This window comes from Oncorhynchus mykiss, chromosome 13, assembly GCF_013265735.2.
Source record: "Oncorhynchus mykiss isolate Arlee chromosome 13, USDA_OmykA_1.1, whole genome shotgun sequence".
NCBI lineage: Eukaryota > Metazoa > Chordata > Actinopteri > Salmoniformes > Salmonidae > Oncorhynchus > Oncorhynchus mykiss.
In genome coordinates, this window is record NC_048577.1 from 7,737,550 (window position 1) to 7,762,777 (window position 25,228).

General features: G+C 42.4%; 1 protein-coding gene across 1 annotated transcript; it reads left to right on the top strand.

Moving 5' to 3' along the window:
* The first annotated feature begins 8,851 nt into the window (after window positions 1–8,851).
* LOC118938182 (rho GTPase-activating protein 19-like) lies at window positions 8,852–23,527 on the top strand. Its single transcript, XM_036940092.1, has 12 exons — window positions 8,852–9,049; window positions 11,600–11,886; window positions 12,131–12,211; window positions 13,245–13,454; window positions 13,658–13,884; window positions 15,916–16,002; window positions 16,480–16,545; window positions 17,516–17,719; window positions 17,874–17,990; window positions 18,708–18,821; window positions 19,073–19,171; window positions 19,385–23,527. Exons 1-12 carry the CDS (start codon window positions 9,006–9,008, stop codon window positions 19,439–19,441), a joined length of 1,593 nt encoding a protein of 530 aa, XP_036795987.1. The 5' UTR covers window positions 8,852–9,005; the 3' UTR covers window positions 19,442–23,527.
* Window positions 23,528–25,228: the final 1,701 nt, after the last annotated feature.

A 25,228-nucleotide genomic window follows, 5' to 3' on the forward strand; every position in this document is an offset into this window, starting at 1 on the left:
AGAAGGGATCAGCCAATTGTGGAAAAAAAATGGACTACTTCAAAATGGAGATAGCCTCAATGGCACAGATACAAAGATGCAAGAAGAAGAAAGTGCAAAAAGACTGTTCACATGCTGTTTCCTAACCCAAGTGTTGTGCTGAGGGACTGTTCACATGCTGTTTCCTAACCCAAGTGTTGTGCTGAGGGACTGTTCACATGCTGTTTCCTAACCCAAGTGTTGTGCTGAGGGACTGTTCACATGCTGTTTCCTAACCCAAGTGTTGTGCTGAGGGACTGTTCACATGCTGTTTCCTAACCCAAGTGTTGTGTATGTCAATTGGCATGTAAATTTGGGCATACTCTCTAGGGGATATTCGGTGTGATGAAACTGAACAAAAATATAAACGCAACATGTAAAGTGTTGGTCCCATGTCTCATGAGCTGAAATAAAAGATCCCAGAAATGTTCCATAAGCACGAATAAGCTTATTTTTCTCAAATGTTGTGAACAAATTTGTTTACATCCTCATTAGTGAGCATTTCTCCTTTGCCAAGATAAATCATCCATCTGACAGGTGAGGCATATCAAGAAGCTGATTAAACAGCATGATCATTACACAGTTGCACCTTGTGCTGGGGACAATAAAAGGCCATTATAAAATGTGCAGTTTTCTCACACAACACAATGCCACAGATGTCTCAAGTTTTGAGGGAGTGTGCAATTGGCATGTTGACTGCACGAATATCCACCAGAGCTGTTGCCACAGAATTTAATGTTAATTTCTCTAACTTAAACTGCATCCTTTGTCGTTTTAGAGAATTTGGCAATACGTTCAACTGGCCTCACAAGCACAGACCAGGTGTATGGCGTTTTGTGGATGAGCGTTTTGCTGATGTCAACATTGTGAACAGAGTGCCCCATGGTGGCGGTGGGGTTATGGTATGGGCAGGCATAAGCTACGAACAACAAACACAATTACATTTTATCAATGACAATTTGAATGAACAGAGATACCGTGACGAGATCCTGAGGCCCATTGTCGTGCCATTCATCCGCTGCCATCACCTCCTGTTCCAGCATGATAATGCACGGCCTCATGTCACAAGGATCTCTACACAATTCCTGGAAGCTGAAAATGCCCCAGTTTTTCCATTGCCTGCACACTCACCAGACATGTCACCCATTGAGCACGTGTGGGATGCTCTGGATCGACAAGTGACGACACTGTTCTCCAGGTCCCACCAATATCCAGCAACTTCTTATAGCCATTGAAGAGGAGTGGGACACCATTCCACAGACCACAATCAACAACCTGATCAACTGTATGCAAAAGAGATGTGTTGCACATGGTGGTCACACCAGATAATGACAGGTTTTCTGGTCCATGCCCCTCATTTTTTTTAAAGGTACTGTATCTGTGATCAACAGATGCATATCTGTATTCCCAGTCATGTGATATTTCCTTATTTCCTTATGTGAACTCAGTAAAATCTTAGAAATGATGCATTTATATTTTTGTTCAGCATATATCCTGTTTATACTTCCTTCTCACATCTATCTACACATGTTCCTTCTCCCATTTTTTCCCTTGCTTGTGGATTTTCAGGGCACAACACATCAGCTGTATACAGTGTATCCAGCAACCAGACAGTACCAGTCAAACGTTTGGACACACCTACTCATTCTTGGGTTTCTCTTTATTTATTATTTATTATTTATTAAAAAAATGTACATTGTAGAAAATGATAGTGAAGACATCAAAACTATGAAACAACACATATAGAATCATGTAGTAACCTAAAAAGTGTTAAACAAATATTCTAGATTTTTCAAAGTAGCCACCCTTTGCCTTTATGACAGATTTGCACACTCTTGACATTCTCTCAACCAGCTTCATGAGGAATGCTTTTCCAACAGTTTTAAAGGAGTTCCTACATATGCTGAGCACTTGTTGGCTGCTTTTCTTTTACTCTGCGGTCTAACTTATCCCAAAACGTCTCAATTGGGTTGAGGTCGGGTGATTGTGGAGGCCAGGTCATCTGATGCAGCACTCCATAACTCTCCTTGGTCAAATAGCCCTTACACAGACTGGAGGTGTGTTATGTCATTGTCCTGCTGAAAAACAAAATACTCAAACCTGATGGGATGGTGTATCACTGCAGAATGCTGTGGTAGCCATGCTGGTTAAGTGTGCCTTGAATTCTAAATACATCACTGACAGTGACACCAGCAAAGGACCCCCACACCATCACACCTCCTCCTCCATGCTTCCCAGTGGGAACCACACATGCAGATATCAACCTTTCACCTCCACTGCATCTCACAAAGACACAGTGGTTGGAACCAAAAATCTCAAATTTGGACTCATCAGACCAAAGGACAGATTTCCACTGGTCTGATGTCCATTGCTCATGTTTCTTGGCCCAAGCAAGTCTCTTCTTATTATTGGTGTCCTTTAATAGTGGTTTCTTGACAGCAATTCGACCATGAAGGCCTGATTCACGCAGTCACCTCTGAACAGTTGATGTTGAGATGTGTCTTACTTGAACTCTGTGAAGCATTTATTTGGGCTACAATCTGAGGTGCAGTTAACTCTAAGGAACTTATCCTCTGCAGCAGAGGTAACTCTGGGTCTTCCTTTCCTGTGACGGTCCTCATTAGAGCCAGTTTCATCATAGCACATGATGGTTTTTGCGACTGCACTTTCAAAGTTTGATGACATTTTTGTGAAAGATGAATTAATCTCTTTCTTTGAGCTTTGTGTTAGTATTAAATAATACCATTTTCAAAAACCAAAATGACCATACAATATAGCTCAGTATTTGTATTATTTATTTCATACAGTCTTTTTGCTCATCTTTATCAAGGGTGCCATTCATTTGGTACCTGACTGTACCTATCCAGGAACCAATGTGACAAACTGGTTTCTAACCTAGGTCTCCTGCCTGCCACAAGACTGTGTTACCCTGCTACACTTAGTAAGCATTGGCATTAGCTTAGGGAGCTTACACAAGTCTTCAGGTCTCAGACAAGTTTTCTACACACCTACATCACTTTTCAGGTTCCACCCCCTAATGCCTTGGTGGCAATGACGAAGACACTCTGTCCCTAAACTGCTCAGAGGACGAGACTGACCCTGTTCTGCTCCTATTCTGTTCTGTGTTTGATGTGTCATAGGGTTGGGTACTGTGACAGCAGAAATAAACTTTCCCATTGTACAATACACTTTTATATAAAAAAATACAAATGTTGCTGGCTCATCATCAAGGCCTGTTGATTTTTTTTAACCTTTATTTAACTAGGCAAGTCAGATAAGCCAAAATGACCATACACATTCTTATTTTCAATGACGGCCTAGGAAGTGGTGGTTTAACTGCCTTGTTTAGGACGACAGATTTTTACTTTGTCAGCTCGGGGATTTGATCTTGCAACCTTTCGGTTACAAGTCCAACGCTCTAACCACTAGGCTACCTGCCACCCTGTGAGAACAATTGATGAGAACCATTATTATGAATGTTTGATTGCTGCATGCTATTTAGACATATCATTCATGTCAATCACCACTAATACATCAAATATGCCTATTTTAGACATTTCAGACTGATTAACTGAATAAGGAAAATGCAACATGTGTTCGACAGTTTGACCTCTCAACGAGTTACTCAACAGTGTTGGTTTTGAAGAAGTCAGCAAGAACAAACACAGGAAGAGAGCTTTCCTGTGTTGCAATCTTATCTTTGCCTGTGCATTCACCAAACTCTGTCAAAACTACTGTCACTGCAGGCTTATTCAGAATGTGTGAAAATAGACACATTTTGATCAACTAATGATCAAATGTTAATTGTCACTTCCTTTAGGAAGGGCCAGACAGCTGAAGACAGCTTGGCTGTCGAAACGTTGGATATTACATTTTTGCATCTGAGCTCCTAGAGTGTGTGGCTCTCCTTAATTTTCAAACCTTCCTTCAGGCTCAGCATGGCAGAGCCATGTGTCTCATGCTGGGTACATAATGGCACATAAAAACATGGATTTTGGTATGAACGGTTTAAGTTATTCTTTTTTTTTTTTAATACTCACCTGAAAACATAATAATCATGGCAAAGATGCGCACTCTATCCAACTCTATGTCAGGGACCAAGAAGCTGACGCAGATGGCGTCCTTCCTCAACAACACATTTACATGCTTGACAACCAACAATGTAATACAATATTATAATAACTGTCTACTGTACCGTGGAATACAGTTTAACCCTTGTTTGGTCTTAGGGGTAAAAAAAAATGACCCGCCACTATGTTTAACAGCAGGGAAAACCCACTAAATATTGTTTCGACTTGAAATTTGATCCCTTTTCCAAGAGTGACCCCAACATTAGAAAAAGTGAAACATCGCCTTTGTTGATATTTCCATGGAAGCTGTACACCACCAGGGTACAAAGATTGTCTTAGGGTAATTTTTGACCCGGCAGTTATAAAATCATTTACACACCACAAACACACACACACACACACACACACACACTGAGAAATTGAGATTATGTGTGCTACTGATTGAACAACCAGCAGCTCCTGAAGAGGAAGACCACCATGGTTGGCACAGTTAGAAAGAACAAGCCTGAGCTCCCCCCTGACCTCCTCACAACAAGGGGGGAGAGGCCTTCTCATCAAAGTTTGCCTTCACCCCCACTCTAGTTTCTTACCTCCCAAAGAGGAACAATAATGTGGTCCTCCTGAGCACACTGCACAAAACGGCTGAGATGAGTGATCGTGAGGACAGGAAGCCAGCCTTCATCCTGGACTACAACCATAACAAAGGAGTCATGTAAAACCTGGACAAGGTGATTGGAGCTTACAGCTGCAGGAGGATGACTTCCCGCTGGCCCCTGGTCATCGTCCATAAAATCATTGATGTGTCCTCATACAATGCCTTCTTGATTTGGAACAAGATCAACCCTACCTGGATACCTGATAAGCGGAACAAGAGGAGGGTGTTCCTGGAGCAGCTGGGAAAGGCACTTGTAACCCCACACATCCAAAGGGAGCACCTCCCCCGCACGGCAGCCTCTGCAGCGCTTATGAAAGCTGTTCAGGGGGCTGAATGTTGTCCTGATCCACCTGAGGCTGCAGCTGGGGCAGACAAGAGGAGGAGATGCCAATTCAGCCCCCAAAGAAGGACTGTAAAACAAATACTATGTGCTGCACATGTGAGAAATACATCTGCAAAGTCCATGCACAGACACTTGCATACTGTCCTACACATTTGCTAATTAGAGTTGATAGATTTATGTTATTCACGTTTTTGTTTTGTATCTATTATCTTATTTTATTCTTATTTATTGTTGTTTATACACCTTGTGGGTGGGGGCAATGGTTTAAAAAAATGGGAGAAGACTAGCATGTTGAATTCCTCATTGTACAATAAAATGCTTTCAAAACTACTTTCTGTATATTTCTGCTACTTTCTTAGGCTATACAAGTGCTATCTCTTGTTATAAAAAAATGACACCTTTATCAATAACAATAATAAACCTCTACTTTAGTAAAGAAAACAATTATGACAGGTGTGTTGTCATAGAAACAAGCGGTGTCCACTGTTTAAATGCAGCCTTTCTGCATTGTGAAGAGGGAAAACCCACATATTCACAAAGTTTGTGATCAATGACAGGTTGTTTCTTCATGCAAAATAGATTTGGGGTTTAACATTGAATTAAGCTGCTTTATTTTAGGGGGTTGGTGAAGGTGAGTCATTTCTTACCCATAGGACAAGGGGAGTATACAGAATGTTAAGACTTCAAAAGGTTACAGCTTTTAGTAAAGAATGGCTGGCTGAGCTGTAATATTGTCAAACACATTTAAATGTGTATCTATTGTCTTAAACTCTGAGCTTATTTACAACATGATGCTTATAATCTATTGACACTCAAACCACACTGTAAAAACTGCAAAGGTAAACATGTAATTAATGTATCTAAAATAGGCAATAATGAATCATTTGATGATAAAACAAGTGATATCATGACACTGAACCATAAAGTATTACCTACTATAAAATCTTAGTAACAAGCCATTGAGTAATAATGTCTGACAGCAATACAAAGCAAATGATTAAGACACATAATTAGCAACTTAGTCCAAGAGACAAAAATATTGAAAAGCTGTTATCAACAATATCCGTATTAGTCACGGAAAAGTAGGACGATTAATAATGGTAAAATCCCACAGAAAAACGTCAGCAACATGTTCTGAAAAGTCTGGAAATGGAAAATTCCCAAGGAAAAAGAGCAGAAGCCAAATCCATCCCATTTATCATCAATATACATAACAGAGCTCAACAGTTTAAAGTCCTAAACACTAGAAGTTAGTTACCTCTGGTTCATTCAGCCATTCCTGTGGGGAAAAGTCATGGGGAAAGAATCGGGTTTTGGGATGGATGCTTAAAATAAGGTCAGAGGTTAAAACATCATATTTTTTTTTGTTTTATTATTATTATTATTGTTTACTTTTATTTCATAAATACTTTCTTACCGCAATTTTGTCCTTAAAACTGCATTGTTGGTTAAGGGCTTGTAACTAAGCATTTCACTGTAAGGTGTTGTTCTCGGCTCATGTGACAAATACATTTGATTTGATCATATTGTTTGTTCTATGAGATAATGTCAGTCAGTTAAGATGACCTTTATGAATTACACACACAGATGTATAGTTTGACTGTAGCTTAGACCTGCATTGTTTTATGTACTGTTTGGTGAGGTTACTTGTCATTAAGTATTTCAATATATTTTTATACATATGACAAATAAACCAAACTCTGAACCTGTCGAATTAAAATGCGGGATCCTTAGGCAGAAATGCATCTTGGTATTACTGGTATACTCTACTGATAAATGTTTAATCAAATAAAACGTTCAGCCTTTTAGATCATAATAAATAAGACAGGGGACCTGATCCTAGATCAGCACTCTGGGACGCTTTATGACTCCAGACCCTAATGTAACAGCTAAAACACAGCTCAAAACAAAATGTTAAACTATACATTAAGACCAGTACATTAGAAACTCTCAGTTTTAGACTGTTTCATTCCGGAACCTATTTGGCCGGATTCAGTAGCTCTTGTGGCGTGAACAATTATTTTATTTAGCACACAATATGAGTCTCCACACACCTAGGCCTAGGCTATTGATGGATTCAAGACAAGGTCGTTTTCATTTACCTCAGATTCTCAGTTTGTCAGTGTCAAAGTATCCTGTCATTTCCATCATTTGTGCATTATTATGGTGCTTTCAAGACAACTGGGATCTCAGAAAAAAACGAGGTCAAATAAAATCATGACATCGGTGATCTTCAGGTAGGAAAGTTGGAGCTCCAGAAAAAGGTCGGAGTTCCAGACTTGGAATTCCGAGTTGGATGACCGTTCAACATCAATTTGCTCAGTAGGTGCTAATTTTTTTCTCCCCCAGAGTTCCCAGTTGTCTTGAATGCACTGAAGTCGGAAGTTGAAGATTTCCCAGTTCCGAATTCCCGAGATTATGCCACATTTTCAGTCATGTAAAAGGATGTAGAATTGCATGAAATGCGTTTATAAAAGTCAAACATTTTCCCAGATCCAAGGCCACAAAAATGTTTACCCATGTGTGCAACTTCTTTAATGCCTCTACTTTACTGCTCCATCAAATTTAAATCAAATTTTATAAGTCACATGTGCCGAATACAACAGTGAAATGCTTGCTTACAAGCACCAAACCAACAGCGCAGTTCAAAGAAATACGCATAAGAATAAGTAAAGTAACAAGTAATTAAAAAATAACAATATATACAGGGGGTGCCGGTACAGAGTCAATGTGCGGGGGGCACCGGTTAGGTGAGGTAGTATGTACATGTAGGTAGAGTTAATTAAAGTGAGTATAAATAGATGACAGAGAGTGACAGTGGAGAGGGGGGGGGGGCAATGCAAATAGTCTGGGTAGCAGTCATGAGTGAACAGGGAGTACAGGACGGGGCAGAGCATGCACCCGAGGGGCCCCTGTGTTGAGGATCAGCGTGGCGGATGTGTTGTTACCCACCCTTACCACCTGGGGGCAGCCCGTCAGGAAGTCTAGGATCCAGTTGCAGAGGGAGGTGTTTTGTTCCAGGGTCCATAGCTTATTGATGAGCTTTGAGGGCACTATGGTGTTGAACGCTGAGCTCTAGTCAATGAATAGCATTCTCATATAGGTGTTCCTTTGTCCAGGTGGGAAAGGGCAGTGTGGAGTGCAATAGAAATGGCATAATCTGTGGATCTGTTGGGGTGGTATGCACATTGGAATGGGTCTAGAGTTTCTAGGATAATGGTTTTGATGTGAGCCATGACCAGCCTTTCAAAGCACTTCATGGATATAGACGCGAGTGCTACGGGACGGTGTTAAATGGCACAGTGATGCCATCTGTTGGTAAATGTTCATTACTGCAACTCTTGTGTTTTACCGGGCTGCTTGAGATACCCGGATGCGTTGTGATGTACTGAACAAGACTGGTTACTCGCGTCAATGCCTCTTGTCTCGTCATTTAACATTCAAACAGCCTCCTCCCTCTTTAGCACGAGTGAAGTGAGTTCGGTACAACTGAATGTATGCATCTTATAAATAGTTTTAAAATACAAACTTTACATGTCCGAACTCAGAATCAAATGTGCTCACCAAAATAACATGGTCGCTGTGGTATAACTTTTATTTTAAATAGCGATTTTCTGTATTTATTCGATTTCAGATGTGTCCATTATTTGGGAGATCGTTCTTCGTACAAAGCATGTAAACGTTTTTAATGGAATTGTTATATGAATCAAATTATCCACAATAATCGCGTTACTGTGTGGATGTAACTGCACTCAATGTTATTGTTTTTCCTTGATTGACACTAAAGTGAATTCAAACAATCCAATCAGAGAACCAAACATGCAAATCTTTACTGCTCACCCCGCCCGTATTTTATAACCGACCAATCAGAGAGGGAGTGGGCGGAGTCAGGGATACCAGCGGAGGATTCAAACGGAAGATGGCAGCGGATAAAGAGTCCAATAAAAATACACAAAACAGAAGGTAAAATAACATTTAAACATTATGTATACAGAATAAACCATGCACGCACGTAAATAGACTGTGCAGTTGTCGTGATACTGGCATTTGAATTTGACTTGCTAGTTTGTCTGACATGCATGTTGTTTTTCAGTGACAGTGAAAGCTAATTGAGCTAGCTAACGTTATTTAGCTACTGTAGCTCTGACAATCAAGTGACGTGTTGTGGCAAAATACAATTTCTGTGCATCACACAGCTACTCTGAACAACAATACGGTGCAGGGCATTTATTTCTGCGCTGTCGCTGAATTACAGCAACACTCCATAGTTAGCTAGCTAGTAGTCGCAAATATAGAGACCACTGCAGTGAGCTGTCATCGGTCGACTTCGTTTTGGATGGTCCGGTGAGCGGGGTTTGTTGATTTTAGACCATTCCATTGGTCCTGAAGTGAAATCTCCACTCACCTGAGGCACCAGGCCATGCAAAAGCAACTCTCCACCTTTATGCCAAGTCAAGCTGCTCTGAATTGCCAGTGAGTGTGTACTTGTGTGAAAAAGGTGTCTTCAGTTCATTGATCTTCAGACCTATGAGTTCACTGATCTTCAGCACAATGGGCCCAAAGTAAAACTCTAGCATGCATAAAAGTTGGTTATCTCCTGTCTGTCCAAACACTAACCCATTCATCGACGCTAACTACATTTAGCGCCTATGAACGATAGCATCCTCTGGCCGGAGTAGTATCTTCTGGCCAGAGGAGAAACATAATGAACGTAGCTTTCATTTTCAAATTATTTTCAAAAAACAAAAAGTCCATAACTACACCTTTTAATAGGGTCCCGGTTCCCACAAGGTTATACAGTGGGGCAAAAAAGTATTTAGTCAGCCACCAATTGTGCAAGTTCTCCCACTTAAAAAGATGAGAGGCTTGTAATTTTCATCATAGGTACACTTCAACTATGACAGACAAAATGAGGAAAAACAATCCAGAAAATCACATTGTAGGATTTTTAATTAATTAATTTTGGAAATTATGGTGGAAAATAAGTATTTGGTCAATAACAAAAGTTTATCTCAATTCTTTGTTATATACCCTTTGTTGGCAATGACAGAGGTGAAGACTTACGGAAAACGTTTGACAAGATTTTCACACACTGTTGCTGGTATTTTGGCCCATTCCTCCATGCAGATCTCCTCTAGAGCTGTGATGTCTTGGGGCTGTTGCTGGGCAACACGGGCTTTCAACTCCCTCCAAAGATTTTCTATGGGGTTGAGATCTGGAGACTGGCTAGGCCACTCCAGGACCTTGAAATGCTTCTTACGAAGCCTTACTCCTTCGTTGCCCGGGCGGTGTGTTTGGGATCATTGTCATGCAGAAAGACCCAGCCACGTTTCATCTTCAATGCCCTTGCTGATGGAAGGAGGTTTTCACTCAAAATCTCACGATACATGGCCCCATTCATTCTTTCCTTTACACGGATCAGTCGTCCTGGTCCCTTTGCAGAAAAACAGCCCCAAAGCATGATGTTTCCACCCCCATGCTTCACAGTAGGTATTGTGTTCTTTGGATGCAACTCGGCATTCTTTGTCCTCCAAACACGACAAGTTGAGTTTCTACCAAAAAGTTATATTTTGGTTTCATCTGACCATATGACATTCTCCCAATCTTCTTCTGGATCATCCAAATGCTATCTAGCAAACTTCAGACGAGCCTGGACTTTTACTGGCTTAAGCAGGGGGACACGTCTGGCACTGCAGGATTTGAGTCCCTGGCGGTGTAGTGTGTTACTGATGGTAGGCTTTGTTACTTTGGTCCCAGCTCTCTGCAGGTCATTCACTAGGTCCCCCCGTGTGGTTCTGGGATTTTTGCTCACCGTTCTTGTGATCATTTTGACCCCACGGGGTGAGATCTTGCGTGGAGCCCCAGATTGAGGGAGATTATCAGTGGTCTTGTATGTCTTACATTTCCTAATAATTGCTCCCACAGTTGATTTCTTCAAACCAAGCTGCTTACCTATTGCATATTCAGTCTTCCTATCCTGGTGCAGGTCTACAATTTTGTTTCTGGTGTCCTTTGACAGCTCTTTGGTCTTGGCCATAGTGGAGTTTGGAGTGTGACTGTTTGAGGTTGTGGACAGGTGTCTTTTATACTGATAACAAGTTCAAACAGGTGCCATTAATACAGGTAACGAGTGGAGGACAGAGGAAAATCATTTTGGCTGCAACTGTTAAAACAGTCTACAGTAAGTGAAATTATGTTGATGTGATATGAAAGTAGAGGGCTTTATGTTTCTAGAACTGTACCGCAATTGAGAACCGATTCACATTTAGATGGAGTATTTTGCTCTTTCGGCTGCCAGAGCCAATTCGCCTCTCAACAAATCATGTAAGGTCCTTGGACTATAGTAACGTTAGTCTCCTTTAGTCCATTATTGGGCTAGCCAACCACCACGCCATCATCATACGTGTGTAAGACGGAGAGCGAGAGTTGGTGCGTGTGAGAAAGTCAGTGTAAAGATAAAGTGGTTGTTTAAAGATTTGCCTAGATCTTCAGCATCTGTGTGTGTTCCATCAGGGGTACGGTGTGTAACGTGGTGATCAGCCAGGATGCAGGGGGATCTTGGGGCGGCAGTGGGGTTGGTGCCCGCCCGCCCGTCATCTTCAACCCAGACTTCTTTGTGGAGAAGCTACGTCACGAGAGACCTGAGGTGTTTCAAGAGCTGGTGCTTAGCAACATCAGCCGCCTCATCGACCTTCCCGGTGCTGAGTTCTCTCTGCTGTTAGGGGACGAGGCAGGGCCCAAGACACCCACAGGGGCCGGAGGGGGATTCTTCCGCTCCTTCAACTTCCTCAAACGTAAAGGTGAGAGAACTGCCATGAAGATCAACCAAGGTTGTCTTCGCCTGGGGTGTGTTCAGCAGGATGCAATGTAGAACAAACATGCATGGCTGAAATGTAGAAGAAGGTATCACGATGGCTTTACTAATGGAATTTTTATCTGCAACGTTTGGCTACTGAACGTGGCCCTGGGTGGCAATAATGTTGAATAATAATATAAATGTACAGCACTCAGATTCTCGTCCTTTGGCCGTTGTCATCGTCACAGATAAGGAAGTGGTGTTCGGGACTCCTCTGACAGAGGGAGGCATCGCCCAGATTTACCAGCTCATCGAATACCTCAGCAAGAGTGAGTTGATCATGTTGTTACAGTTCCCATCTGAGGCATGATACCTGAATGTAATTCTCTGTTCTTTGTCCTGGCATTACAGTAGGAGGCACTCTTTCCTCTGGTCTAAAAAAGATCCCAATGCCCCAGGGCAGTGATTGGGGACACTACCCTGTGTAGGGTGCCGTCTTTCGGATGTGACGTTAAACGAGTGTACTGGCTCTCTCTGAGGTCATTAAAGATCCCATGGCACTTATCGTAAGAGTAGGGGTGTTAACCCTGGTGTCCTGGCTAAATTCCCAATCTGGCCCTCGAACCATCACGGTCACCTAATAATCCCCAGTTTACGATTGGCTCATTCATCCCCCTCATCTCCCCTGTAACTATTCCCCAGGTCGTTGCTGTAAATGAGAACGTGTTCTCAGTCGACTTACCTGGTAAAATAACAGATAAATCGTATTTTTTATTTATTTTTCAGCCTTATCAATTCTATGCAAAGGAGATGTGTTGCGCTGCATGAGGCAAATGGTGGTCACACCAGATACTGACTGGTTTTCTGATTTTACACCCCTACATTTTTTAAGGTATCTGTGACCAACCGATACATATCTGTATTCTCATTCATGTGAAATCCATAGATCAGGACCTGATTAATTAATTTCAGTTGATTTCAGTTAATTTCAGTTTAATTAATTTCAGTTGACTGGTTTCCTTATATGTCTTTGAAATCTTTGAAATTGTTTCATGTTGTCTTTATATTTTAGTTCAGTGTACATACTTTATATCTGGTTTAAGTTTGCACTGAAAACATTTTACCAACCCTAAAATAATTTCCATTAAAAAAAATATATAATAAAATCATATTTTTTGGAGTGCCGGGAATGATGTATCAGCGGTGACCCGCCGCTGCTAAATGACTATTGGAGAAACACTGCTGATTGATTCACTACATATTTGATTTATTGATTGATTCATTGATTGATCAGACTTACATGTTAAGGGCCTGTTCAGGGTGCTAGGTGGTTTATTGACTGTTTGATTGATTGCTGATCAGACCTGCAGGTAGAGGGTCTGTTCAGGGTGCCAGGTAACAGTGTGCGGCAGCAGGCCCTGAAGGAGCAGCTGAACAGTGGTGCAGACATCGACCTGGAGGCAGGGGGCTTCCACCCCAACGACGTGGCCACCCTCCTCAAGACCTTCCTGGGAGAGCTACCTGAACCCCTCCTCACGCACCAACACTTCCATGCTCACCTCAAAATAGCAGGTACCCCTGTCTGAGGCCCTCCCCACTCTCTCTCCTGTAGCACTTTTTTAGTTTTCAAAAACCTACAAAAAAATCACACCCTGCCACTCAAAAATAAGTGGCATTGATGTTCACCTGTACCCCATGAGACCCATACTGAAGTGTCTTGTGTTCTGTTTCTGTCCCATCTTCCCCTCTTCTCTCTCCTCCCTCTATTCCCCCAGACATGACTCTCTTTGATGAGAAAGGCAACAAGACATCAGTACCTGATAAGGAGCGTCAGATTGAGGCCTTACAGCTCCTCTTCCTGCTGCTGCCCCAGGCCAACCGCAGCCTCCTCAAACTGATCCTGGACCTGCTCTACCACACCGCCAAGCAGCAGGACAAGAACAAAATGTCCGCCTTCAACCTCGCCCTCATGTTTGCCCCCCACGTCGTGTGGCCCAGAGATGTATGTACTGTAACTCAAATCAAATGTGTTTTATAAAGCCCGTCTTTATATCGGCAGTTGACACAAAGTGCCTTACAGATACCCAGCATAAAACCTCAGAGGAAGCAATGCCGAGGCAGAAGCACAGGGACTAGGAAAAACGCCTGAAGCTGGACTGTGCCCGTGATCATTTATCATGTGGATCAGAGTTTCCCAAACTCTGTCCTGAGGCTTGTTGTCCTAGCACTGCACAGCTGATTTAGATAATCACAGCTTGACCATGACTTCCTTATTTCAATCAGCTGTGTAGTGCATAATACATAAGTATTCAGACCCTTTGCTATGAGAGTTGAAATTGAGCTCAGGTGCATCCTGTTTCCATTGATCATCCTTGAGATGTTTCTACAACTTGATTGGAGTCCACCTGTGGTAAATTCAATCGATTGGACATGATTTGGAAAGGCACACACCTATCAAAATAAGGTCCCACAGTTGACTGTATATCAGCGCAAAAAAACAAGCCATGAGGTTAAAGGAATTGTCTGTAGAGCTCTAAGACGACAGGATTGTGTCGAGGCACAGAGCTGGGGAGGGTACCAGGTTCAAACAAAAACACAGTGGTCTTCATCATTCTTAAATGGAAGAAGTTTGGAACCACCAAGACTCATGACCAAACTGAGCAGTAGGGGGGGGAAAGGGTATTGGTCAGGGAAGTGACCAAGAACCCAATGGTCACTCAGAGCTCCAGAGTTCTTCTGTGGAGATGGGATGACCGTCCAGAAGGACAACCATTTCTCGCTTGCAGTTTTCCAAAAGGCACCTAAAGACTCTCAGACCATGAGAAACAAGATTCTCTGGTCTGATGAAACCAAGATTAAACTATTTGGCCTGAATGCCAAGGGTCATGTCTGGAGGAAACCTGGCACCATCCCTACGGTGAATCATGGTGGTGGCAGCATCAGTGGCAGGGACTGGGAGACTAGTCGGGATCAAGGGAAAGATGAACAGAGCAAAGTACAGAGCGATCCTTGATGAAAACCTGCTCCAGAGAACTCAGGACCTCAGAATGGGGCAAAGGTTCACCTTCCAACAGGACAATGACCCTAAGCACACAGCCAAGACAATGCAGGAGTGGCTTTGGGACAAGTCTCTGAATGTCCTTGAGTGGCCCAGGCTTGAACCCGATCAAACATCACTGGAGAGACCTGAAAATAGCTGTTTAGTGACGCTCCCCATCCAACCTGACAGAGCTTGAGAGGATCTGCAGAGAAGACTGGGAGAAAATTCCCAAATACAGGCGTGCCAAGAATACTTATGTAAATGTGATATTTCTGGGGTGGGGTTTATTTACACATTTCCCAATATTTCTAAAAGCTTGTTTTTTTTCTTAGGCATTTATTAATTAATTAATTTATTTATTTTTAATAAGGCTGTCGTGTATTTATTTTTGTTTGAAAAGGTTAAGGGGTCTGAATACTTTCCGAATGCACCGTATGTAAGTACTGTACACTGTTAAATATAGGCTCTACTGTCCTGTAGTCATGACGATTGATTCACTTGACTTGCCTAGTAGCACCTCAGACATACACACTGGCCCAGAAATGTGTTCTGTGCTCAGTGTTCTGTTGGGGTACAGTCTATCCTCACAATGCACTCTGTTATGAATTGTAGGATCAGGAATGTGATAAAATAAAAATGCATTACATTTAGACGTGAATAGAAATAATTAGGTGGGTGGTTATATTTGTCCTATTTCACACATGTAGTGTTACGCATGTATGAATTAGAATTATGCATTTTTTTTGCATATCCCCCCCCCCCGAGACCCTCGGAGAGTGGGGTCACGGCCAGGGTCTGCCATTATCAACGGCGACCCTGGAGCAATTAGGGCTTAGTGCTTTACTCAAGGCACATCAACACATTTTTCACATTGTCGACTCTGGGATTTCAACAAGGGACTTTTCAGTTACTGGCCCAACGCTCTAACCACTAGGCTGCCTCTGACTGATTGATTTTCATTCTGCTACAGTAATTTGTGTGTGTTTCATCCAGATGGTGGCCAGTGACCTCCAGGAGAATCTGAAGAAGCTTAACAACGGCATGGCCTTCCTCATCAAACACTCCCAGAAACTATTCAAGGTCAGAGAGACTAACTTCACACTCTTGGCCAGTTTCCCAACCCAGAATAAGCCTAGTCCAGAGGGGGACTTTCTATAAAGCAGGATCAAAGAGTTAGCCAGCTAACTTGCCTAAATATTCTGTTAACTTTTCATTTTTTTGAAAGATAATCTTGAAATGAACATGGTCTAATTGATTCGACAAACAAAAGCACATATCTAGTAGTTATTTCTGGTTGGTTATCAAAGTTCGCTGGCTAACTCATTAATCCTGCTTTGTACTATGCCACACTGGGCTACAACACTCCATTGAGAACACCTCATACTATTGGCTTCAACTGTGTCTGGGAAACCGGCCCAGTTGTCAGTGTTATTTTATAAGATCTATGGAACATGGGCTACAATAAGGTAATGATTTGTGTCAAGCACAGAAGAGAAATAGAATCATTATTTTTAGTGTGTTGTGATGGATACTTAGTGTGTGTGTGTCTCCACTCAGGCTCCTATGTACATGAGGGAGCATGCCAGAATGCACTTCGCAGGATCTAAGACCCTGCAGACCAAGGTTAGTAGTAGGACTCTTTCACCTGCTGGGTTTACATCATCTATACCATTAAAGGATGTTGCACTTCTCTCAAACAAAGGACCATATTAGATCAAACAAGGCAAGTATTCATGAAGAGTCTCAAAGCAGGAGTGCTGATCGAGGTTCAGATCCTCCCCCTTTCCATTCATTATAATCTGCAAGGCCAAACTGATCCTAGATCAGCACTCCTCTGAGATGCTTTATGAATACAGGCCCTGTATAGGTGTAAGCATCCCAGTTTACCAGAAGGCTAGGTGGAGCTTTTGCCCAACTTGTTTACACCGTTCTAGTCTTTTCAGATCTACCAGGGCCTATTATAAGTGTCTAGGTGCTAGAAATGTCTAGCTGTGGTTTGGACTTGTCTAGCTGTGGTTTGGACTTGTCTAGCTGTGGTTTGGACTTGTCTAGCTGTGGTTTGGACTTGTCTAGCTGTGGTTTGGACTTGTCTAGCTGTGGTTTGGACTTGTCTAGCTGCGGTTTGGACTTGTCTAGCTGCGGTTTGGACTTGTCTAGCTGTGGTTTGGACTTGTCTAGCTGTGGTTTGGACTTGTCTAGCTGTGGTTTGGACTTGTCTAGCTGTGGTTTGGACTTGTCTAGCTGTGGTTTGGAATTGTCTAGCTGTGGTTTGGACTTGTCTAGCTGTGGTTTGGACTTGTCTAGCTGTGGTTTGGACTTGTCTAGCTGCGGTTTGGACTTGTCTAGCTGCGGTTTGGACTTGTCTAGCTGCGGTTTGGACTTGTCTAGCTGTGGATTGGACTTGTCTAGCTGTGGTTTAGGGGGTAGATCAACCTAATCTCCCTCTAAGCTGAAATAGGTTCTGTCCCGTGTGGCACCCTATTCCCTTTATAGTGCACTACTTTATATAGGGAATAGGGTGCCATTTGGTATGTATCCATAGACTCATGTTGTGATGGAAACTAATAGCTCCTTTCTCACCCCCCTCCCTCAGGATGATATGGACCTGTTATCTGTGACTGGTTTCCTTGCCCCTGTTCCCTGGAAGAGGTGTTGTGCTGACCCGTCTCAGTACCTGTCCCCCTCCTCGTCGTCCCAGGGCCAGCAGCACCACACAGAGGAGTCCCTGAAGGAGCTGTTCAGACACGTCCATGACAACATGCCCAACTCTGCCAAGAAGAAGAAACTCCTACGACAGGTACTCACTGCAGGACTGCTTCTTAATATTCTCTGTCCTCGTCTCCATATTCGATACGAGGCAGATTTGACATTTCATGTAGATTAGAATGACTGGCTAAATCCCAGTATCCTGTCTCTTCATCCTACATCTCTTCCTCCTCCTCCTCCTGCAGCTTGCTAAACAGACCACCCCCGGCCTGGCCCCAGGGACACCCATCAACAACTATCAGCCCCCCCCGGCCCAGAGCAAGAAACACCCCCGCTCCCGCTCCTTCGGTGGATTCATCAAGGTGTGTGTCATTGTGTTTATGTGTATTTCACTTACAAGTGTAATATCCAATCAACATACTTTGTTGATGTATTTTGTAAATGTGTTACTTTGTATCCAATTTAGTATGTTGTAGTCACCATCTGCTACATCAGGACTGTTCTGTCTATTGTATATGAGGATCGTTAAGGACAATTCCTCCCCTTTTCAACCTCCTATTCATTATGCCAAGCACCATACCAGTGTATATGAGGATCTTTAAGGACAATTCCTCCCCTTTTCAACCTCCTATTCATTATGTCAAGCACCATACCAGTGTATATGAGGATCTTTAAGGACAATTCCTTTTCAACCTCCTATTCATTATGCCAAGCACCATACCAGTGTATATGAGGACCTTTAAGGACAATTCCTCCCCTTTTCAACCTCCTATTCATTATGCCAAGCACCATACCAGTGTATATGAGGATCTTTAAGGACAATTCCTCCCCTTTTCAACCTCCTATTCATTATGTCAAGCACCATACCAGTGTATATGAGGATCTTTAAGGACAATTCCTTTTCAACCTCCTATTCATTATGCCAAGCACCACCAGTGAAAACGGGCATTTCTACGTTCTATAGATGAAAAAGTTATCTATGACATTATCAAAAAAATATATTTCCTGGTAAAGTGAAGGTTAAATAACTGTTCTGTCAACTGTCCTATCGTCCTGATCAAATGAACCAATGAAAACAGAGGAGACATAAGGGGGACCAACAGGCGTTGGAGAGGAGGGGCAGACAGATCTCCCCGGAGATGGTTGCTGCGGCGATGGGACGGCTGGGAAAGGAGAACGTCATCCTGCAGTCGGTGAGCGACATTGACAGACAAGGAGACCACACAAACACACTCCCTTGTCCACAGCTTCCTTGTTTTTTCTAGATGTTCATAGTTGTGTGTGGGGTGTGTGTGTGTGTGTGTGTGTGTGTGTGTGTGTGGGGTGTGTGTGTGGGGTGTGTGTGTGTGTGTGGGGTGTGTGTGTGGTGTGGGGTGTGTGTGTGTGGGGTGTGTGTGTGGGGTGTGTGTGTGTGTGTGGTGTGTGTGTGTGTGTGCGTCTCCAGGTGAACAGTCCGGTGACAGTGAATAATAGTACTCCAGTCAGGGTCAAGGCCTCTGACAGCATGGCCCTCAATAGAGAGAGGGGACTCAAATTATCAAAGGTATGTTGCTTTTGGATTGATAACATGGCAATTCCCACTTTTTCTATAGACATTTACATGTGTTTTTGCGTATGTTGTATATCTTTCCTGATACACTTCAATGTCTTCATTCAACATTACAATACAGCCACATCTTGTGAACTTTGTCTGTTTTGTCTCATTCATCTCCTTTCTCTTTTTTTTCCCTTGATCTCTCCGTCCCTCTCCCTCCAGGACTCTCCATCCATCTCCAGAATGTGTTTCTCTCCCTCCCTAGAAACGTCCATGTAGAGGATTGGTACTAGCAACACTGGACTTGACTTTTTCTGTGTCCTTTTTTTCTTCTTTTATCAAGTAAACTATATTGTAACTTTCTAAATCTGTGACGAATACAACATTAGTCCCCAGCCAGACATGGGGTTGCATCCCAATAATCTATTATTTCTCCTGAAGTGTGCACTTGTTCACTTCCCTTAATGTGTTTGAAAGGAAATGACTGGAATACCTAATATGGAAACTCCTTCTAACCCATGCCTACACAATCCAAGACTTTTACATTGTGTGTGGAGTAGTGAATGAGTGCACACTTCAGGGGGAGAGATTATTGGGACGTAACCCAGGAAAGTACAAGACCAACTCTGTTAAGTGTGGAGGCAGGGACAGAAGGGAGCTTTCTTTGGTCTGTTTGGGGTCTGAGTGCCACTCATAACTTGAAACAGTTTTGTTAGACACTTTTACATTTGACCACTAGCTGAGCCTACATAAATACTTTTACCGTTGACCGCTAGCTGAGCCTACATAGATACTTTTATAGTTGACCGCTAGCTAGCTGAGCCTACATAGATACTTTTATAGTTGACCGCTAGCTAGCTGAGCCTACATAGATACTTTTATAGTTGACCGCTAGCTAGCTGAGCCTACATAGATACTTTTATAGTTGACCGCTAGCTAGCTGAGCCTACATAGATACTTTTACCGTTGACCGCTAGCTAGCTGAGCCTACATAGATACTTTTACCGTTGACCGCTAGCTGAGCCTACATAGATACTTTTATAGTTGACCGCTAGCTAGCTGAGCCTACATAGATACTTTTACAGTTGACCACTAGCTGAGCCTACATAGATACTTTTACAGTTGACCGCTAGCTAGCTGAGCCTACATAGATACTTTTATAGTTGACCACTAGCTGAGCCTACATAGATACTTTTACAGTTGACCGCTAGCTAGCTGAGCCTACATAGATACTTTTATAGTTGACCACTAGCTGAGCCTACATAGATACTTTTACAGTTGACAGCTAGCTAGCTGAGCCTACATAGATAATTTTACAGTTGATCGCTAGCTGAGCCTACATAGATACTTTTACAGTTGATCGCTAGCTGAGCCTACATAGATACGTTTACAGTTGATCGCTAGCTGAGCCTACATAGATACTTTTACAGTTGACCACTAGCTAGCTGAGCCTACATAGATACTTTTATAGTTGACCACCAGCTGAGCCTACATAGATACTTTTACATTTGACCACTAGCTGAGCCTACATAGATACTTTTACATTTGACCACTAGCTGAGCCTACATAGATACTTTTACAGTTGATCGCTAGCTGAGCCTACATAGATACTTTTACAGTTGATCGCTAGCTGAGCCTACATAGATACTTTTACAGTTGACAGCTAGCTAGCTGAGCCTACATAGATACTTTTACAGTTGACAGCTAGCTAGCTGAGCCTACATAGATACTTTTACAGTTGATCGCTAGCTGAGCCTACATAGATACGTTTACAGTTGATCGCTAGCTGAGCCTACATAGATACTTTTATAGTTGACCACTAGCTGAGCCTACATAGATACTTTTATAGTTGACCACTAGCTGAGCCTACATAGATACTTTTACAGTTGACCACTAGCTGAGCCTACATAGATACTTTTACAGTTGACCACTAGCTAGCTGAGCCTACATAGATACTTTTACTGTTGACCGCTAGCTGAGCCTACATAGATACTTTTAATGTTGACCACTAGCTGAGCCTACATAGGTACTTTTACCGTTGACCGCTAGCTGAGCCTACATAGATACTTTTACCGTTGACCGCTAGCTGAGCCTATATTGTACTATATGTAAGTATCTTGTTTGTGTTTTCTGAATCTGGTGTTCGTACTACTCATCTGAAAATGTGGTTCTAATTGTACTAATATTTTAAATCCCAAATGGTTGCCCTACACACACAGCACACTGATGGCATGATTATATCCTCCTACAAAATGCTGATTAGCACCAGTCACATTCGTTTGGAGCCTGTTCCAAAAAGCTTGATCAATGAGTTAGCCAGCAAACTGACCCAAATTGCTTGAAATGGTTTGAAATGACTCAACAGCAACAACAACAGAAACAACTATTATACAAATGTAGATCATTTTAATCAACCAGGAAATCCGGAGATATGAGGCAAAGGCTGTTAATCAAAGTTAGCTGGTTGATGTATTAACCCTGCTTTCTGGAATACCCCACAGCTCTTATGGTGTCTCAAGGCCATTGGGTTTACTGATACTGTCTGTTAGCTCAAATGAAGCCCCCGTTCCCTATATAGTGCACTATTGGCCAAAAGTAGTGCTCTCCACTTTATAGTAGTGCATGTGGTGGTGTTGGAGAAACACTGGCTCAGGGTTTTCTTGAATCTATATCATACAAATACAGGTCGATACATATTGGATGATGATGAACAAATACGAGCTGAACAAACCAACCTTTCTGTAACGGTATTCGTGTTTGGGAGAGATGTAGGGCTTCATTTTGAGACGACTATTTATTTTTATTGTCTGAGATTTGTGTATTGACTGTTTGAACTCCTCAATGTGTACAATGTCATATTTCACCTGCCTGGTTTGGCCTTTTGAGGTTTGATAGTACAATGATGTGATTATAACTGTATTTTTTTTTAACTGGAATGGGTTTTGGGTGGATATTGGTTGGGACGCTAACGTTGTTGAAAGATTTTCTGGAAGTCTGAGATGGTTTTTGCTTTGTTGAAGAGGGAAATTTATAGTGACTGTGTCGATAGGGGATTCTCTTACAGTACCTTCAGTGTTGCCCAGTCTGATACAAGTCTTCTTTATTGAGCGTGAATTGGGACATTTTGTTCTGGGTCATGTTCATTAGGCACCAAATAGAACAGGACGGATTCAAACTGGGAGGGACTACCTGGACTTTGTCCAATAAGGAACCCTTATTTTCACTTTCCGTTGCAGAATGTTTGGAAAAGATTTTGTAGTGTACCCTAATGGACATGACGTTGGTTTTAATGGGGCTGTTTTTAGAGGAAGTGTTAATGGGGAATGTGTGATAATGGGTTTATGGGTTTATGGTAAGTTTTAAAGAGATGGGTGTGTTTTTTCTACACATGAAATGAAAGACACTAGAAGCTTGCTGCTGAGGTTATCAAGATGGCTTTGTTTTTTTACTCTTGTTATTTTATCTGTGCTGGTCAAGTAGCCTACTTATTTTACATGTTATTTTGTCCCCGCTTTTCTCTCTGTTACCTGAAGGTTTTCAGACAATCAAGGCCCAACACATTTTTTTCGTGTCATTTTGAAAAGCTGAAGGGTCATCTGGCGTGGTTGATACACCCTGAGTCTTGCTGGAAACCGTTTTACTAATGTGCGATCATCTTTATGATGTGAGTCAGTTCTAGATTACATGATACAACATGTGGGCATTATCTTTTAATCTCCCTTATTATTGTTGTGTTAACGTGTGTATGTTGAAAGTCTTTGGTTTTGTCAGCCAATGTTGACCGTGGTCTTAAATGTTGACACATCAACTGTACAGTACTACTTGTTTATTTCTGTTCATTTTCATTCTGCCCTGTTGTCTGTGTCCCAAATGGCACCCCATTCCCTTTATAGTGTACTACTTTAGAACAGGGCCCTCTTCCCTATATAGTGCACTACTTTAGACCAGGGCCCTATTCCCTATATAGTGCACAACTTTAGACCAGGGCCCTATTCCCTATATAGTGCACAACTTAGACCAGGGCCCTATTCCCTATATAGTGCACTACTTTGGAGCAGAGCTCTGTGCCCTGGTCAGAAGTAGTGCACTACATAGGGTGCAATTTGAGACGCTGACATGGAGTTACACTAATGTCTACTAAAATAAACATAGTATACTGTAATCTCACATTGCTGCATAGATTTCCTACCATGCATCTTCCTCTGTTCATATAAACCTGTTACCAGTCAGTGCCTTTTAATGTAAGGACATTTTAGCCTACCTTCACCTGTTGTGTAAAATAAGATGTTTGTTTTTATTATTCTGTCAAATAGATGCATTGATTTACTACTGGTGCTATGGATTAAAACTATTTTTCTACATGTGGAAAGTCTCACTGCAGAACATAAACTGTTACCTACACTGCTGCACCTTTCTTAAACATCCACTAGGTGGCATCCCGAGTCATTGACTAAGGATGCTGTGTGGTGCTAAGGCATAGACCAAAACGTGTACCCAGGGGGGGCCCAGGACCGAGTTTGGGAAACCCTGCTATAGACCACTACATACTTATTGAGTGTGTTATGTATGCAGTTTAAATGTAGTCTACTCTTAAATAGGCCGTTTTTGAAAGAATATGAAGTATGATTTCACCTGCCCAGCTGTCACGGAAGTCAAGTTTCCATTGCCTTGTCTGTTTAAAAAGCACATGCAATTGAAGGAGTAATTTATAGCAGCTTTAGCCTATATTCTTGATATTTTGTAGTATAGGCCTATCCTGTTCTTGTTTGGGGTAGGTTAATATCAGAAGCAATTGATATTCCAGGGAACCACCTCCCTATGTATGTAATTATCTCATAACGGTCTATAATGTAAACATTGGCTGTGATATTCATAGTCCTGATGATTTTTCCGCAGACGCCCCACGCGTATTTGACTACCGCAGGCGCGCGGTGCCATTGATATTGCCGTTTTCGTAATTGTTCATTGTAGAAATTGAGCGGTTTTTTCTTAATTCCAACCTGTCTCTTCGATTCACCGTTAACTCTGCCGAGCGAAGCGGAAACGCAGTAAGATTGAACCTAGCGCACATCAAGGCTCTCTGCGCGTTCTACCTTACGCCCCTTGGGCGTCGCATCTGCTCCCCTTCCAGCGCGCGATCAATTCAGACGCGCCTCTGATGAAATGAAAAGCGACCCACCGGCGTCCCCGCGCACTCAGAAACCTAATTTTGTATTAGGAGCTCAAACGGGGGTCCTTCCCGCGCATGTAAACATCGAGGTTCTCTCTTTGTTGTCGGTCTGGGTGCAGTGACTCATTCTATTCATCATGCACAATAGAGCCGCTGTGGCGCGTTTTCCCCGTGGCCAGTTTGTATTCGATAAAGTTTACTGTGTTTGTTTATGCGTGTGAGAGGAGAGTAGCCTTGTTAAATCAAACAGACTACAGACCATGGGAGGGACTAACATAATAGAGAATTCCATGCTAGAGAAAAAGACAGAATCATATATGTAATTTTGAATTCTAGAGGGTTTGGTATCTGGTAGTTATATACACACTAAATGAAAAACCTGTCCCCTAATTTGAATTTCAAAGACTCATGATCATCATTCTGAATTAAAAGCAGGCTCTTTGTCCAGCAGGGAACATCCATTGGTGCCAGTCAAAAGAAGCCGACCACTTTCCAATCCTGCAATACAGTAACTAAATACAGTAATACAAATCATTTATACAGTTAACTACATGAAACGTTTATCGAAGCCACCATTCCATGGTAGAGGGAAAATAGAGATAATTGAGAGAGTAGGGTATTCCCCCCTCTACATCCAGGCCCATGCAGCCTCGCGCTGTGTTCCCCCCCAGGGGAGGAGACCAAAAGCGGGCAGCACAGGAAGGGAGAGAGGCTACTGTCACTGGAAGTGGCTCTCACTACTACTGCTGCTGCCAGGAGAGAGAGAGAATGGATGTGAGTTCACACAGGGTTCTGGGAGGTGTGTGCCTGTGTGTGTGTGTGGCTTGGGGGGGTGTTGTGTGGGAGGAGTCTCTCAGCTATTATTTGTAGAACCTTTTGATGGATGATTGCTGAGA